The sequence below is a fragment of the Elephas maximus genome, chromosome 23, assembly GCF_024166365.1.
Source record: "Elephas maximus indicus isolate mEleMax1 chromosome 23, mEleMax1 primary haplotype, whole genome shotgun sequence".
Lineage (NCBI taxonomy): Eukaryota > Metazoa > Chordata > Mammalia > Proboscidea > Elephantidae > Elephas > Elephas maximus.
The window spans coordinates 33,426,469-33,445,627 of record NC_064841.1 but is presented as its reverse complement, the minus strand read 5'-3'; the positions used below and the strand labels follow the sequence as shown (position 1 = coordinate 33,445,627).

The following is a 19,159-nucleotide window of genomic DNA, read 5'->3' as shown; positions in this document are numbered from 1 at the left end:
AGCAGTTGTTTCAGTGCCACTTTGTCAGGCTGGAAACATAATATCAGACTCAATGAGGAAACAGTTTACCAAAGGGAATAAAAAATGGAAATGAGCTACTACCTGTGAGCTTAGATTAAATTAGCCTCAAGCAGGTATTCATGCTGTTCCTTCTAAAGCAGCATCATGGGCCTTTACATCTCAAACTATATTAATTCAATAATTATTTATTTGGCAACTACTATGTGTAATGTGGAGCCCTGGTGGCACAGTGGCTAAGAGTTTGGCTGCTAACCAAAAGGTCGGCAGTTCAAATCCACCAGCCACTCCTTGGAAACCCTATGGAGCAGTTCTACTCTGTCCTCTAGGGCCACTATGAGTCGGACTTGATGGCAACAGGCATTACTGGTGCCTATTCTGCTTATTCTAAGGTCTACAAAAATGAATGCACTTCCATTTATGGAATAGGCCTATGACATAATTCTTTACAAAGAAGGTAGCAGTGGTGTGTGCTCAGAGACATAGAGGTAAACTGTGCCAGGACTTCAGAGGATGAGAAATGGAATTGAAGGAAATGGAATTGGAGCAGAACCTTGAGAAATGGTTAGGATTTGAATATATAGAATTGCTCTGAGGTAGTCCCAGAAAGAGAGCTACACAAGGCAGCAACAGACCAGGGAAATTCTGGGATAAGTATTACAAAAGGAAGTGTGGTTGGATTCACAGGATCCATGAAGGAGAGCATGTTTTGCTGGGTCATATGCAGAGGGTTATGTTCAAGACTAACAAGTTCAGGCTTTATTCTGTATGCATTAGGGAGCTCTTAGAGTTTTGTAAGTATGTGACTAAGCTGTTCAAGACAATTCATCTGGAGGCTGCCAATGAGTTGGATTGAAGAGGGAAGTAACCAGGGCTTCAGAGAATGGCTGGGAGCCATGGGCAGTCCTCCTTGAGAGTGGGAGAGATGCTAGAAAGGCAGGATGCAATAAGTGATGACAGTTTGTTGAACTTGAAGGGAAAAGAGATGGAGAGGAGTCATAGATTTTAGTATTTTAAGTAAAGAGTGGGTTTGAAAGATAAGGATTTATGTTTGAGCCACCTTGAATTTGAAGTGCTGGCAGAAGTCAGAGACTAAATAAATATCCCAAGAAGAATTAGCTATGCACATTTAGAAATTAAGATGAAAATAACGCCAGAGCTAGAATTTTCTTATTTGGGAACAGTTTCAATGGGAATAATAATTGAAGTATCTTTGTTTTGAGAGGAGTTCACCAACAGGAGTGTGAAGAATATTATAGAGAAGGCAGGAGGGCCAAGAATAGAGAATACCTAAACCTAGAAGATAGAAGGGAGAAAGGATATCACCCCTCCTGGCCTCCCTTGCCCAGTTCCCCCCTGCAAAAAAAGAAAAGAAAAGAAACTCTCAAAAGAAGTAGTCAGAGATGGAGGGGGGATGGGAAGGGAGGCTGGTCACCAGGAAGGCTGGACCAGGCATGCAGAGGTCGTTTTCGTTGCAGTCTGGAAATTTTGCCTTCAAAAAGAGGAAAGATCGCTTACCTGTGGTTAAGTATATGTATTTCCAGAACAGAGTTCTTTAAATCTTTACTAAACTATTTGGGCCCACTCCCACTATTCACAGCCACCAGACCAAAACTAATTGCCGTCGTGTTGGTTTTGACTTATGATTACCCTATGTGCATCAGAGTAGAACTGTGCTCCACAGGGTTTTCAATGGCTGATTTTTTGGAAGTAGCTTACCAGGTGCCTCTGAGTGGATTTGAAACTCCAACCTATGTGACCTATTTCTCAACACCCTGAAAAGAGCTCTCTCCCACAAACATATGGGTTCTCCTTTCGGAAGTCCTCCAGAAGCCTAAGGATGCATTAGTGATTTTGACATCTGTTTCCACCAGTAGGAGTCCTTGGGCAGTGCAAATGGTTAACATGCTCAGCTACTAACCAAAGGTTGGAGATTTGAGTCCAACCAGAGGTGCCATCAAAGAAAGGCCTAGCAATCTACTTCTGAAAAGTCAGCCATTGAAAACCTGACGAACATGGAGTTGCCACGAGTTGGAATCGACTCAAAGGCAAGTAGTTATTGGTTTCCCCCAGTAAGGGAACCCTGCAGAGCTGCGGGTCCATTAGGGACTCTGCTTCTTTCTGCATCTGGACCATCTGCTGTAGACCAAGCCTTTGTAACCTGAGGTCAGTATTTATCCTGACCAGTGAATGTAATTTTCTATGATCCATGAAATAAAAAATTGCCATCGAGCTGATTCCAACTCATAGCGACCCTATAGGACAGAGTAGAGCTACCCCTGTAGGGTTTCCAAGGAGCAGGTGGTGTATTTGAACTGCCGACCTTTTGGTTAGCAGTCAAACGCTTAAGCACTGCCATCAGGGCTCTGTGATCCATGTAAGTACAGTACATTTTCCTGAAGGGATGATTTACCCTTCTCCTGATTCTTAAAAGGATTCTTTTCTTAAAAAGATAAGAACCACTATTATAGATCATACACTCTTGCACAATAATGTGAGTTCCTTGAGGACAAGGGCCTGTCCTTATATATTTCGGTATCTTCATGGTACCTCAGTCAATCTTGGCTGAATGAATGGCTAATGGTGGTACATTACATGAGTCAATAAAAAAAGGAAACATAAAATACTCATTTTGGCTCTGTAGCCACTCATTTGACTGAGAAAATAGACATTCTTAGGAAATATACATTGATATTCTTTGATAACAATGCCCTTTATTAGTATGTCTTGTAGCTTAAAATGAGAGCTTCACATACCCTATCTCATTTAATTCTTTAACAATCTTAGGGAATAGGGATTAGTATCCTTATTTTACAGATGAGGTAGGTAAAGCTGAGAGAATGCCTGTGATGTGCCAAAGGTAATGCACATTTAAACATCAGACCTGGGACTTGAATCCAAGCTTTTGACCTGCAAGTCTCATATCTTCTCACTTTATCCAAGGACTGCAAATACAGTTTATGTGGTTAAGGCCCTGTGCGGATGACCTGGGTTCCAGTCCTGGCTCTAGCACTTACTATGTGACCATTTTTAAATTGGGGGCAATAAAAGTTCCTACTTGCCAGGTTGTTGCAAAGTTTAAATAAGACATTCCTTATAAGTACTCAACAAATGCTAGCTATCATTATCATCTAAAGGTGCATTCATTCTAAACAAAAATAAAAATACCTGCTAACATAATAGGTTCACGGGTGGCCCAGGTGGTTTGTGACCAGTCGCTAACCTAAAGGTTGGCAGTTCAAACCCATCCAGCAGTGCCACAGAAGAAAGGCCTGGCAATTTGCTTCTGTAAAGGTTACAACCAAGAAAATCCTATGGAGACACTCTACTTTGTAATGCATGGGATCGCCATGAGTTGGAATCAACTTGATGGCAATGGGATAGAATGAGCATAATAGTCTTAACCTTGTCTTCTGGAAGGCTTATTGGTTGGCAATGGGTTGATTTTTGTTTTATATGAATGAAATCTTCTTATTAGCCTGAAATTTGATACTCATGTTAAATGCAGTGGTTCCCAATTAGTCCATTTTTTTATGCTATTGACTGACAGGTACATCTATCATATAATGAATTTAATTTCTTGATCTTATACCAGAAACATTAAATGACAGCAGTGAGGCTCACGTTTGGGTTTTTATAGGGTAGAAGTTAGATGGTATGTCAGCCATCAGTGTAGTATAGCAAGTAAGGGCATGAGCTTTTGAATCTGACTTGGATTTAAATTCCACTGCATAGTATCACTTCCTAAATATTAAATACTGAATATCTCTTAAGTTCCCTTTCAACATAAAAGGGTAACAGCTAAATCTCCACCTGAATCTAGACAGAGAAAGCTCTATCTCTTAGACTTTCCACTTTTCTGGGAATTCTCTGCTCCACCTAGCCTGAAGCATCCATGAGGAAGTGAGAATGACACAGCAGCAGCAACCTCCCAACAGTGGCCAAAGTCAAAGTCGGTAGACATTCCGGGCCGCAGTGCTCTCAGCACCTGGCCCCTGTCCCAATGCTTCATGCACAACAGACGCTGTTCTGCAGCGGTGCACTTGGTCTCCCGTTAGCAGCCGTCATTTGCCTTCTCACAACCCCACTTGTGAGAGTGCATATTTATATATAGGCTGAGCCATAGTGTCATAAACTGAGAATTCTTTATGAAAGGAAAAAAAAAAAAACCTTGGAACTTCTCAGACGAAAAATTGATGCTTTCGCAATTCCCTGAAATTGACATCACAGGTATTACAGGACTGATTGGAACTTTCTGACTCAAAAGCCTGTTGGAAATGCACTGCTCTTAAGTTAAATGTGTATGCACTCTGTTGATTGAGTAATGGACTGTTGATGCCTGCTCCCAATTAAAATACAATTTTCCAAATGCGTTTGCTCAATATCACTTTGCAGGCTGTTTTAATGATTTTTTTTTTTTTTTTTTTAAAGATCAAGAACAAGTGAGTTCCTTAATTGTTGAAATAGACAGTTTAGCTTTCCAGGCCTGCAGTGATAAATAAAGTTCAAGAATACAAGGACAAGAGGAAACCCTGTCACCACTGTCTGCCAGTCAAGCTGTCTGTGCAGAGACAGGGCTTCTGGAATATTGGCATGCTGAGAGGAAGAAATATTGTTATTCAGAGATATCTGGGCACAGACACTGCCTTCTCCTCCTAAGAGAAAATGGGGCCTTGTTGCCGTTCAATTTGGTTCAAGAGCCAGATGAGTCTGATATTTAGAAATATCCTTGTAATTACCAGTTTGTTGCTGGAGTAGTAATATAAACCTGAGTATAAAAGGGCAGTGCTGTAGCCAGAATTCAGCTTCACTCTCAACTCTGGCAGGAGACTCCTCCCTGCCCAGAGGTCATCCCTGGGAGCAGCAGCCTCACAGGGAACCAGCATGGATGGGAACACCCACAAGGATGCGCCGAGTCTGCTCCTCCTCTGGGTCACCACTTCCTGCGAATTCTGTAGCCTAGATTGGATAAATTGGGACCTGTGGCACATGTGTGTCTGATCTCTTCCCACCAGTTGGTAATCCAGCTGCAAAAGGCATTAATTTTATCAATTGAAATAAATGGATAAAACAGCATTTTTCAAATGCCTTCATTTGCTAGTTCATCTTTAGCCACATAAATATTCTCTGATTTTCATTGTAGTTATCCTCAACCTATGTAGTTCAGTGGAAGCTAAGTTAGTTCCAAACTTTGGTGAGGTTCTGAAAAACTGATAAATTAGCCTAACCAAACATGGCTTATTACTTGTATATATGTCTACAAAGGCTCTTAACCCTGTAAGCGTGGGGGACTATGGCTATCTGGTTTCTGGCAGTATGCTCAGAATTTGTTATTATTTTGACTATTAACTGATTTTTTTTTAAAATAGGACTTTGCAACATACCTTTTAATGAGGCTTTTGTTATAGAAATGTTAATACTGCATGTGTTTGAAAACCTTTGGTTTGCTTTGCTTTGCAACTTTGCCAAGAAATTATTCTTGATATTTACCTTTCACTTTATCTCTCTGAGATAATTAAAAATTAATATGTAAATTATTGTTTTATAGACTTAAAACTATTCCAACATGGCTCTCCTTGGACTTTTCTCTCTGCTGGTTCTGCAAAGTACGGCTTTAGGGGCCACCTTCCCTGATGAAACCATTGCTGAGTTGTCAGTGAATATGTATAACCATCTTCGAGTCACTGGGGAAGATGAAAATATTCTCTTCTCTCCATTGAGCATTGCTCTTGCAATGGGGATGATGCAACTTGGGGCCCAGGGATCTACCCTAAAGGAAATCCGTCATTCAATGGGATATGATAGCCTGAAAAATGGTAAGTATGCTTACGTTTGATTTCTCAGAATTACTGGACTTAAATTTAAACTCAGTTATGTGGGTGTCTCATGCCAGTGGCAGCAATACTTACACATGGTAAGAAAATTATCTCATTGAGATGGTAGGGCTAGGAGAAAAAAAAAAGGGGGGGGTTGGGAAACCCAGGAAACCTATCAATTCCCAATCCTATCCCTGACTGAATGAATCTAAGGAAATTACTTCCTTTTTTTTCATTTAAATGAACCCCACTGTAATAAAAGCAACCATGGTTCTTAGCCTCATGGAGTTTCTAGTCTAGAGGAAGAGGCCTGTATTAATCAACTAGCACACACATAACTGAAGAATTAGAACTGTGATGAGGGCTGTAAAGAAAAAGAAATATGATTCTCCAAGAAAATCAAAATTTTTGCTTAAAATAAACTGTATCTCCTTTGTTCAAATAAAAAAAAATAGCATACAATAATTTATGAAATGTTTTATTATTATTGAAAGATATACATTTGGGAAATTTTCTAAACAAAAACTGGTAATCACTTTGTCGTGATGTATGATTTCCATCTTAATGCCTTTAATATACATGTGAATTAACTCATAAAAAAGTTAATAACTAAAACAATTTCTAATTAATTTTCTAGTTATAAGGTAAAATAAAGTAAGAGTCCATTGAGGCTGAAATTTATAGGAATATCTTGATTTTTAAACTGGTAATTATAAAATAACACTAATATAATGAAAGTGACCTGAATTTTGTGGGAAAAAAAAATGTATCTACTTTGTAGATTCTAGCAAGGTTATTGTGCTTATGTGGAACCTGTACATAGACCAAGAGACAGTAGTTGGAACAGAACAAGGGGATACTTGTGGTTTAAAGTCAGGAAAGGTGTGCCTCAGGGTTGTATCCTTTTACCATACTTATTCAATCTGTGTGCTGAGCAAATAATCTGAGAAGCTGGACTATGGGAAGAACAGGGCATCAGAATTGGAGGAAAATTCATTAACAGCCTGTGATATATAGATACACAGCCTTGCTTGCTGCAAGTGAAGAGAGCCTGAAGCAATCTTTGATGAAAATCAAAGATTATAGCCTTCGGTATGGATTATACCTCAACATAAAGAAAGCAAAAATCTTCATAACTGGACCAATAAGCAACATCATGGTAAACAGAGGAAAGATTGAAGTTGTTAAGGATTTCATTTTACTTGGATCCATAATCTGTGCCCATGGAAGCAGCCAAGAAATTAAACAACATATTACATTGGGCAAATCTGCTGCAAAAGATCTCTTTAAAGTCTTAAAAAGCAAAAATATTACATTGCGGACTAACGTACGCCTGACCCAAGCCATGGTATTTGCAATTGCCTACTATACATGTGAAAGCTGGGCAATGAATTAGGAAGACCGAAGAATTGATGCTTTTGAATTATGGTGTTGATGAAGAATATTGAATATACCATAGATGACCAAAAGAACGAACAAACCCGTCATGGAAGGAGAACAGCCAGAATGCTCCTTATTAGCAAGAATGGTGAGACTTCATCTTACGTTCTTTGGACATGTTATCAGGAGGGATCAGTCCCTGGAGATGGACATCATGCTTGGCAAAGCAGAGGGTCAGCAAAAAAGAGGAAGACCCTGAACGAGACGGATTGACACAATAGCTACAACGATGCGCTCAAACATAGCAGTGATTGTGAGGGTGGCACAGAACTGGACAGTATTTTGTATTGTTATCTATAGGGTCACTGTGAGTTGGGACTGACAGCACTTAACAACAACAGCAAGATGACAGTTAAAATTAAAAATAGTATGAATTGGTACAACTACGCTGAAAAAGTTAGTTTGAACTTCTAGAAATAGGACAAGTGTTAGAACCTCCTTACCAAGCTTATGTGGGAAATAAGCCTGGCATTTTTCCGTTGGGCCTCTGTCCTATTGATGTCTCTTAAAATAAAATTGTATTCTGTGTTGTAATGCTTTTCAATTTGCCTTAATCTTTCACCATGTTTGTTTCCCTAATGAACTTACTGTTTCTCATCTTGCAGGTGAAGAATTTACTTTCTTGAAGGAGTTTTCTAACATGGCAACTGCTGAAGAGAGCCAGTATGTAATGAAAATCGCCAATTCCCTCTTTGTGCAAAATGGATTTCATGTCAGTGATGAGTTTTTGCAAATGATGAAAAAATACTTTAATGCAGAAGTAAATCATGTGGACTTCAGTCAAAATATAGCTGTGGCCAACTACATCAATCATTGGGTGGAGAATAACACAAATAGTATGTCTTTGGTTCTTTTCTTTCTCTAACAGTTTAGTTTTAACCATGTTTTATTTCCAAAGTTGTTTGCCCCATCACTTCTTTTGTGTGTTGCTTATTAGATTGCATTTAGTTGGGTATATTACAATTATTTTGTATGGATTAAAGCCTATTTTAGAAACATCATTTATGAATAAGGATTTGAGAAGGAAGTTCAATCATTTGGCATGTATATAATTTGACACTGTTAAATGGGTTTTCTCTGTAATCTTAACTACTGTATGGATTTTGCTTGAGCTATTTACTAAATTAGATATTAGAATAACGTGGTAGCTTCCTCAACATTATGATTAAATATGTTTAAAATAAGATACCTTTAAAAAAAGCAGCATACCATTTTAAGCCAAAGAAATGGTAGAGTAGGAAGAGAAGTATTTATCTTAAATTTTATTTCTAATTTACGTTTTTAAAATATATTTCAAGTTTCCAAATGCTTCATGTTTGACAGTTCTATTTTCCAGTTTTGCCAGCAGAGTAATTGAAATTAGGATCTCAAAAATTTGGCTAAATTGAAAGTAGGTTACTATGGCCTCCCATTAAATTGTCATATTATCAAATCCTAAAATAATGTTAATTTAATAAATTTTATGATGGAAACAAAACTGGTCAGTTACCCTATGTCCTATACTCCCCAAAATGCTGAGGGACCTTCTGTCTTATGAAGTGCTACCATTCATAAAATGAGAGAATACAGAGAAATTTTTGTCCTATGTTTTTCAACTGTAAGGTTAAAATGTAGGAAAAAAGAAACTTATTTTTATTTTTTGCATATAAGACTAATAATCTACCTGAAATGAACTGAATTATTAAAAGCTGTTTTTATTCCAAAGAATTTTTGACACTTTTGGCAAACAGTAAAGATCCAATCTCTTTCAAAATAGATTTGGAAAGAGAATTTCAAATGATAGAAAATAACACATCATATGTGAAATTGGCTTTCACTCATATGTTTTCACCTAGTCAAAAGCAGTTTGTTATATTTGGTGGAAAGATTTCCAGTATACGTGGAGAAAAAGTTTGAATTGGATGACATTTTAATCATACTTAGGAATATTTATTGAGTACTTGCTCTGTATTCAGTTTTACATGCATGGTGCCAACCAGAAAGTGGTGAAGCCTGAGATCCTGCTTTGTATGCGATCCTGTAGTTTGCACAAAAGTGTCAAGTGTCAAGATGCTGCTAGTTTTAGTGTAGTGTAGTGTAGTGTAGTGTAGTGTAGTGTAGTGTAGTGTAGTGTAGTGTAGTGTAGTGTAGTGTAGTGTAGTGTAGTGTAGTGTAGTGTAGTGTAGTGTAGTATAGGTGTTTGGGGTGTCCTTAATCTTTAACACATACACATAAAACCTTTTAACAAATATTACTTTTTTCTTTAAAATATGATACCTTTCATTTTTATTGTAAATCCAGCAGTGGCATGCATTTTTTTCTGGATCACCCTATCAGATAGTAATTTGATTACCTGTTGGTCCCTCTTCATCTTCCAATTTAATGTGAATTTTTATCTGCTCATTTTTTCCTGAATAGATCTGTTGAAAGATTTGGTATCCCCAAGGGATTTTGATGCTGTCACTCATCTGGCCCTTATCAATGCTGTCTACTTCAAGGGGAGCTGGAAGTCACAGTTTAGACCTGAAAATACTAGAACGTTTTCCTTCACGAAAGATGATGAAAGTGAAGTCCAGATCCCCATGATGTATCAACAAGGGGAATTTTATTATGGTAAGAAATCTTGGCTTTTATTTTCCTCTTTTCATAGTATATTAACAAATTTCTAAGAAAGAGCATGAATGAAATATTTATTACTCAAACTGCTTGTTAGACTAGATTGGGCTACAATTCAATTTCTTTGATTCCATTTTTAAAGGCCTTTAATTAGATTCTAAAAAAAAATTTTTTTTTTTTTTTAGATTCTAAGTGAATATTATATGCATTTATAGTTTCCTAATATGTACCATGGAAACCCTCGTGGCGTAGTGGTTAAGCGCTACAGCTGCAAACCAAAGGGTTTGCAGTTCAAATCCTCCAGGCGTTCCTTGGAAACTCTATGGGGCAGTTCTACGATGTCCTACAGGATCGCTATGAGTCAGAATCGACTCGACGACACTGGATTTGGTTTTTTGGTTTAATAAGTATCATTAATCTGTAAAGCTGATCACACCTACAGAGTGATTTTATTTACAGTGAAATACCTGACATTGTATAAGAACTTTCTGAGTTAATCCAAAAGTCTTTGGCTTTTGTGTGGTTTTCAGGTCCATCAAGCACTTGACTTGGTTTCCTCACCACTTTTGAATTACTAAAATTCTTCTATTACAAGGGCTCTGCTTTCCTTTAAAATTTTTCTTTCAGACTTGTCTGTGTATGGCCAGGCTTAATTCTTTATTCAGAGTTTCATTTATTGAGAGTCTATACTTTTTGGTACAACTCAATATTTTTGGCATTATTTTCAAAGATGTTTCATTGAATTTTTCATGTTAATGGTGTTATTTCTTCCTATATACTATAATGAATTTAAAATTTTTTAAAATTTTTAAGCAGAAATATAATTTGAAGCCAATATATGTTACAACTAATAGTTTATTCTATTTAAAAGTGTATTATAAAATTAAAAGACTGTAATCACAGTAAGAAAGTTAGAAAAGGAAGAAAGGAAAATAGAACCAAAATGTTTGCTGCGATGTCTAAAGAACGTAGATCAGTTATTTGAATATATTCCTAAGAAAAGCATTACATTTATTTCTGAAAATGCAAAAATTTTAAAGTAGTGACAGAACCATTTGCTTTAAAGACTTCTTTAATTTTTTTTTTTATAAAAGCCAAGTCAATTTGGTCAAGTGCATAGAGCCAATTCTCTAATTTACCTAATTACCTAATGTGAAAGTCTTAATAATCACAAATATACCAGGTAACTATTGTTGAATGCTTCGATTTCATTTTGGTTGTGCAACCTTGGCCTAAAACTTCATAGTTGTGGTAATAATGTAGTATCAGGTGCTGCACAATCAATTTTCCCTTCTTAGAAATCTGGTGGGTAAATGTAATTTACAACCAACTTGGTGCCAAGGCTTTGTTTTTCTATCCAGGACTTTTCATTGTTTGTAATGACATCCGTTAAGTATAAATCCATTTAAATTATCTCACTTAAAAATGAAAAGCAAGTCTATAGAAGATGTTCTGAAACATGGGAAATAATTCTAGGGATTCTAAAAAAAAAAAAAAAAGAAAAAATTGTAAGACCAAGAACAAGGGTTCAATTGAATTCCAGGGCCTGTTTTCAAATAAACTCTCTTTTTCTTAGATGCCTGAATTTCTCAAATTCTATACACTATTTTGGGGGAAAAAAGTTACAACAAATTAAAATTTTTTTTTTTTTAAAGCTTTTATGTAGGTTTTTTTATGGCCTTACCTTTGCTTTTTAGGGGAATTTAGTGATGGCTCCAATGAAGCTGGTGGTATCTACCAAGTCCTAGAAATACCATATGAGGGAGAGGAGATAAGTATGATACTGGTACTGTCCAGACAGGAAGTCCCACTGGCTACCCTGGAACCACTGGTCAAAGCACAGCTGATTGAAGAATGGGCGAACTCTGTAAAGAAGCAAAAAGTAGAAGTGTACCTGCCCAGGTGAGAAGCTCCCATGTGACTCTCTCTTAGAGCATGGGCGTGGGGGTGGGGGAGGGTGGTGGTATCAATGAAGGTTCTAACCCAGAAAAACTCTTGCCAGTTTTTGAATTTTAAATCTTATGCTGCTCTCATCTTCCTCCTCCTCTTCTTTTTCATCTTCTTCTTGTTCTTCCTCGTCCTCTTCCTCCTCCTCTTTTTTTAAGTTTTCTATCATACCCATGCAATCCTGCCCAGAAACACTTGCTCACTTATTGCTTCATTCACTACTACTTAACAAGACCTAGTTTCAGATGTGATTTGATATGATATTCTTATCTTTGTTTTAGAAGATTTTTCAATAGATCGCGTCTAAATATGATTTGGATTGAGAGTCTTCTACATATTTCATTAATATTTAAAGTTGATTATGGCTGGAGAGAAAATAATCTCTGGCATTTTGCAAGAGCCGTAAAAAAGTCACTGTGCTAGATGCCAAAACGCAAACATAAATAAGCAGAAAGAAGCAACTCTGCTTAAAATCCCCCCTGTGGCTGAAAGAATGAAATGCTTGCAGGGTCTTGATGTCATGACAGCCATTCACTTCCTCAGCCCCATCTCTAGGCACTCACTACATCAGGCATTTTGTAGTGTGTACTCTCAGAGTGTGTGTAGTTACACTGTATATACTATGCCTCTTAGTCTCTATTTATGTTCTTACTTAGACCTAAAATGCCCTCCTCACATTTCTTTGCTAGATACTCTTCGCCTAGCTTTCAGCATGTAGCTCTGGCATGTGTTCTTCTAGAAAGCCTTCCATGAACTGCCCAGTGGAGCAAGTGACCCTCACTTCTGTACCTTCCCATTATTATCTATTACCACCTCACCATGCCGTTGCCTTTCTGTGGGTCTCTCTTTCCTTCTCTGAGCTTTTCTAGGGTAGAGTTGGTTCCCTCCCCAATAAAGACAAAATAAATATCTGTGAAACTGAACCTTACTAAAGATATTTACCCTGTCCCCTCAAACTTAAACCCTAGAGGGAAGCTAGGTCAATAAACATAACCAGTGACCATCAAGTCAGTTGTGACCAATGGTAACTTCATGTGTAAACATATCCACACATTTATAAACCTAATGTATAAAGTTTAGGTTATTAAACAATACACACAAATAAGCAACAAGTAAATGTATATGCGTGTATATATAGACATACAATTCTAACACTCGTTCCATATTAAGAGAACTACGCAAATATGTTTAATATGAGCATTGAAAGGTGATCAATAAGACATCAGTATTAAAACTGAATTATTAAAGACTCATTAGCTCATTCATATTTATCTTAATTTGAGGAATTATTTAAAATGTACATTTAATGTAAATGTCTATTGTCCCAAAGACTTAGCTGATAGTATTCTTATGTTGATGGAGACCTATTCAGAAACATAGACATTTTCAGCTAGAAAATATACATTAGCTTATGTCTTCAGTCACCTCACATGCATGTAAAAGCTAGACAATGAACAAGGAAGACCGAAGAAGAATTGATGCCTTTGAATTACAGCGTTGGTAAAGAATATTGAATGTACCATGGACTTACAGAAAAATGAACAAGTCTGTCTTGAAAGAAATACAGCCAGAGTGCTCCTTGGAAGCAAGGATGGCAAAACATCGTTTCACGTAGTTTGCACATGTTATCAGGAGGGACCAGTCCCTGGAGAAGGACATCTTGCCTGGTAAAGTAGAGGGCCGGCAAAAAAGAGGGACCCTTAATGAGATGTATTGACACAGTGGCTATAACAATGGGCTCAAGCATAGCAACAATTGTGCAGATGGTGCAGGACTGGACAGTGTTTCGTTCTGTTGTACATAGGGTCACTACAAGTAGGAACCAACTCGATGGCACCTAACAACAACACGTTATATATTCATAATATATAACCATACTTAATGTATAGTGGTGGAAATCTTGGTGACGTAGTGGTTAAGTGCTATGGATGCTAACCAAAGATTGGCAGTTTGAATCCACCAGGAGCTCCTTGGAAACTCTATGGGGCAGTTCTTCTCTGTCCTATAGAGTTGCTATGAGTCAGAATCAACTCGATGGCGGCAGGTTTGGAATGTATACATTTCTTGGTCTACATACAAAAATTAATCATAACCTGAATGATTGATTTTTTTTGACTGAGATATTTAGCTTGTATAACTTTCCATGACAATAAATTTACGGAAAAAGATTCCACTTTAAGTCTATACTTTTAAGGAAAAGTAGCCAGTAAATAACAAATAAAGCCACATTTTTGCTTTATATGGTAATTGACTTCTACATACTTAATATGTAAACAACATACCTTAACTCTAAAAAAAATTTTACTTTTGAACATTAATTATTTAAATTGCTATCTAAATCAGGCCTAAACTTCTGAAGTATTTAGTTCATGTTCACTCTCATCTAATGACCTTTTGTCATTATTTTTTTTCTTTCAGTTTTTAGAAAATGCATTTTGATAATATAAGAATTCAGTATATTGTTAATATTTCTCTCACCAAATTCCATGAAATAAGCACAACATATCCAAATGTTTCATTTCTATACAGACACAAAATTGTTTAGGAGTATTTTAATAGTATTCTAAATGAATACTTAATAAATATTACATATTCTAAATCAACCATATTCGCTAGAAAACTATGGCCTCTAGGTCCTGTCCACTGAGAAATTGAATGTGGCAGCGGAAGAAAATTAAATTTTCATTTTCTAAGACAGACTTTTCAATTATGAAATAGTTTAGCTTGCTTGCTCATATTAATGCTAAACTCGGCACAGTTAATCACCATGTATCCATTTCTCCAGGAGTTTTATTAACTCTCCCTCAGCATGGCTAATAATAATAAAAAAAAAAAACCTTTGCCGCGGAATTGTTTCCAATGCATAGCAACCCTGTAGGACAGAGTAGACTGCCCCACAGGGTTTCCAAGTCTGTAATATTTATGGAAGCAGACTGCTGCATCTTTCTTCCACAAGCAGAAGCAGCCACCAGGGCTGCTTTCTCCTGCAATGCATAGATAGGGAGGCCAAGTAGCTAGATAAGATTAATTAATTTGGGTTCCTTTTTTAACAGATTGACTATTACCAAACACTTATGCATTAGTTGCAATCAGCTGGAAAAAAAATCTGCCTCCACCCTTCTACAGAATTAAAAACAAAATAAAAAGAAACTAAACAAACACCAAATCAGTTGCTGCCCAGTCTACTCCAACTCGTGAAGACACCGTATGTGTCACAAGACAGCTGTGCTCCATAGGGTTTCTCAAGGCTGTGATCTTTCAGAAGTAGATAGCCTGGCCTTTCTTCTGGGGTACATCTGGGTGGATTCCTCATATATGTCAAAGTAGATCTGTGCTCCATAGAGTTTTCCAAGGCCGTGATCTTTCAGAAGTAGGTTGCTAGGCCTTTCTTCCAGGATGCCTCTGGGTAGATTCAAACCACCAACCTTTTGGTTAATAGCCACCAAGGACTTCTTTTACAGAATTAGGATTAGTTGAATGTTCAATGAAGGTAATGACTTACGCGACCCAATTTTATCTAAGGTAAAAATTTTCTAATACGTGTGTTCTAGATTTACTCAGTCTTTAATCGTTTGTACAGTTTTATTCATATAGAGATATTGTGCTGAAAATACAACTTTACATTTCTGTAATTTTACCACATTCTTGTCCAGCTTGGCGGGTTCTTTTACTTTTTATTATACTAGAGGTTAAAATGAGCCTTGGTTGCACAGTGGTTAAGTGCTTGGCTGCTAACTGAAAGGTCTTCAAACCCACCAGCAGCTCAGTGGGAGAAAAGACCTGATGATTTGCTCCTATAACACTTATAGCCTTGGAAACCCTATGGGGCAGTTCTATATATAGGGTTGCTATGAGTCGAAATCGACTCAACAGCACAGAGCAACAACAACATATTAGAGGTTATACGAATAGATTTAAAATGCTGTCATTAAAAGGTATAGGGTTTTTTAGGAGGGAAAAAAGCATTTACTTTTGTATTTTTGTTATTTCCTCTGAACAATAAATCTTACAAGAATCACATGCTGAATTGAATTTTTTTTTTTTAATTGTACTTTAGAAGGTTTACAGAACAAACTAGTTTCTCATCAAACAGTCAGTACACATTGTTTTATGACATTGGTTAACAACCCCACAACATGTCAACACTCTCCCTTCTCAACCTTGGGTTTCCTACTACCAGCTTTCCTATCCCTTCCTGCCTTCTAGTCCTTGCCCCTGGGCTGGTGTGCCCCTTTAGTCTCGTTTTGTTTTATGGGCCTGTCCAAATCTTTGGCTGAAGGGTGGACCTCAGGAATGACTTCATTATTGAGCTGAAAGGGTATCTGGGGCCCATACTCTCAGGGTTTCTCCAGTCTCTGTCAGGTCAGCAAGTCTGGTCTTTTTTTTTTTTTTTAATTGTACTTTAGATGAAGGTTTACAAAACAAACTGGTTTCTCATTAAACAGGCAGTACGTATATTGTTTTATGGCAGTGGTTAACAGCCCCTCGGCATGCCAATACTCTCCCTTCTCAACCTTGGGTTCCCTATTACCAGCTTTCCTGTCTCTGCCTGTCTTCTTGAAATTGTATTTTTATCAAAAATGGAAGATTCTATTCAGGCAAAGGATAAGATTGTTATATCTATGTCATATCTCCAAATCAAGGGAAGTATTACAAGGTTTATGCACAATTATACACCTGTAAAATTTAAATATGATTGATAAATGTCTCAACTTCCAATTGATCCCTAATAGCAAACAGAGTTTGGTTGATAAACAAAATATATATATATATGGTTGCTATGAGTCGGAATTGACTCAATGGCAATGGGTTTGGTTTTTGGTTTGGTGTATATATATATATATATATATATATATATATGTTGCTGTTAAGGTGCTGCTGAGTTGGTTCTGACTCATGGTGACCCCATGTACAACAGAATGAAACACTGCCTGGTCTTGTGCCTTCCTCACAATACTTGTCATTGTTGAGCCCCTTGTTGCAGCCACTGTCTCAGTCCATCTCATTAAGAGTTTTCATCTTTTTTGCTGACCCTCTAGTTTACCAAGCATGATATCCTTCTTCAAGGACTGTTCTCTCCTGATAACATGTCCAAAGTACATGAGATAAAGTCTCACCGTTCTTGCTTCCAAGGAGCATTCTGGCAGTACTTCTTCCAAGACAGATTTGATCAATATATTCAACATTTTTTGTCAACACCATAATTCAAAGGCATCAATTCTACTTCAGTCTCCCTTATTCACTGTTCAGCTTTCACGTGCATAGGAGGCTATTGAAAATACTATGGCTTGGGTCAGGCACACCTTAGTCCTCAAAGTGACATCTTTGCTTTTTAACACTTCAAAGAGTGCTTTTGCAGCAGATTTGCCCAATACAATACATGTTTTGATTTCTTGACTGCTGCTTCCATGGGTATTGATTGTGCATCCAAAATGAAATCCTTAACAATTTTAACATTTTCTGTTTATCATGATGTTGCTTATTGGTCCAGTTGTGAGGATTTTTTTTTCTTAATGTTGAGATGTAATCCATACTGAACGCTGTGATTTTTGATCTTCATCAATAAGTGCTTCAAGTCCTCTTCACTTTCAGCAACCAAGGTTGTGTCATCTGTATATCACAGCTTGTTAATGAGTCTTCCTCCAATTCTAATGCTGTGTTCTTCTTCATATAGTCTAGCTTCTCAGTTTATTTGCTCAGCATATAGATTGAATAAGTATGTTGAAAGGATACAACCCTGACACACCTCTTTCGTCACTTTAAGCCATGCAGCGTCCCCTTGTTCTGTTTGGAAAATGACCTCTTAGTCTATGTACACATTCCTCATGAGCACAATTAAATGTTCTGGAATTCCCATTCTTCACAATACTATCCATAATTTGTTATGATTCACAGAGTCAAACGACTTTGCATAGTCGGTAAAACACAGGTAAGCATCTTTTTGGTATTCTCTGCTTTCAACCAAGATCCATCTAACATCAGCAATGGTATCCTTCATTCCACATTCTTTTCTGAATCTGGCTTGAATTCTGGCAGTTCCTTGTCAATGCACTGCTGCAGCTGCTTTTGAATTATCTTCAGCAAAATTTTACTTGGGCGTGATAGTAATGATGTTGTTGGATAATTTCCACATTCTGTTGGATCACTTTTCTTTGTAATGGGTACAAATATGGATCTCTTCCAGTCAGCTGGCCAGGTAGCTGTCTTCCAGTTTTCTTGGCATAGACAAGTGAGTACCTCCAGCATTGCATCCATTTGATGAAACATCTCAATTAGTATTCTATCAGTTCCTGGAGCCTTGTTTTTCACCAGTGCCTTCAGCGCAGCTTGGACTTCTTCCTTCAGTACCATTGGTTCTTGATCATATGCTACCTTCTGAAATGGTTGAACATTGACCAATTCCTTTTGATACGTTGCCTCTGTGTATTCCTTTCATTTTCTGTTAATGCTTCCTGCATCATTTAATATTTTCACCGTAGAATCCTTCAATATTGCAACTTGAGACTTGAATTTTTTCTTCAGTTTTTTCAGCTTGAGAAATGCTGAGCGTGTTCTTCCCTTTTGGTTTCCTAAGTCCAGATCTTTGCAGATTTCATTCTAATAGTTAAGTTTGTCTTCTTGAGTTGTGCTTTGACATCTTCTATTTGGCTCTTTTACGTCACCATTTCTTCCATTCACTTTAGCTATTCTACATTCAAGAGCATGTTTCACAGTCTTTTTGTACCTTCCATTCTGGTCTTTTCTTTCTTTCCTGTTTTTTTAATGACCTTTTGCTTTCTTCCTGTATGATGTTCTTGATTTCATTTCACAACTTGTCCAGTCTTCGGTCACTAGTGTTCAATGTGTCAAATCTATTCTTGAGATGGTCTCTAAATTCAGGTGGGATATACTCAGGTTGTACTTTGGCTCTTATGGACTTATTTTCATTTTCTTCAGCTTCAACTTGAACTTGCATATTAGCCTTGTTCTGCCTGTTGATATTGAGCTTCTCCATTGTCTCTTTCCACAGATGTCGATTTGATTCCTGTGTGTTCCATCTGGCAAGATCCATGTATATAGTCACCATTTATGTTGTTGAAAAAAGGTACTTGCAATGAAGAAGTTGTTGGTCTGGCAAAATTGTATCATGCAATTTCCAGTCTCACATTTTCCAACTACCAGTCCTTCTTCTTGATCCTTCTTTGTTTCCAACTTTTACGTTCCAATCATCAGTAATTACCAATGCATCTTGATTGCATGTTTGATGAATTTCAGACTGTAGAATTTGGTAAAGATCTTAAATATTTTTCATCTTTGGCATTAGTGGTTGGTGCATAAATTTGAATAATAGTCATATTAACTGG

The 19,159-nt window shown here is 37.2% G+C and overlaps 1 protein-coding gene across 2 annotated transcripts in view; it reads left to right on the top strand.

Annotated features, from left to right (window-relative positions):
• Window positions 1-19,159, top strand: part of SERPINI1 (serpin family I member 1) — an 83,437-nt gene that overhangs the window by 47,962 nt on the left and 16,316 nt on the right. For both annotated transcript variants that reach the window (XM_049867317.1, XM_049867316.1), the window contains exons 2-5: window positions 5,567-5,834; window positions 7,880-8,110; window positions 9,672-9,866; window positions 11,567-11,771. In XM_049867317.1, coding sequence (XP_049723274.1) covers window positions 5,585-5,834; window positions 7,880-8,110; window positions 9,672-9,866; window positions 11,567-11,771 — 881 coding nt within the window. In that variant the 5' untranslated portion in view covers window positions 5,567-5,584. The remainder of the gene's footprint in view (window positions 1-5,566; window positions 5,835-7,879; window positions 8,111-9,671; window positions 9,867-11,566; window positions 11,772-19,159) is intronic.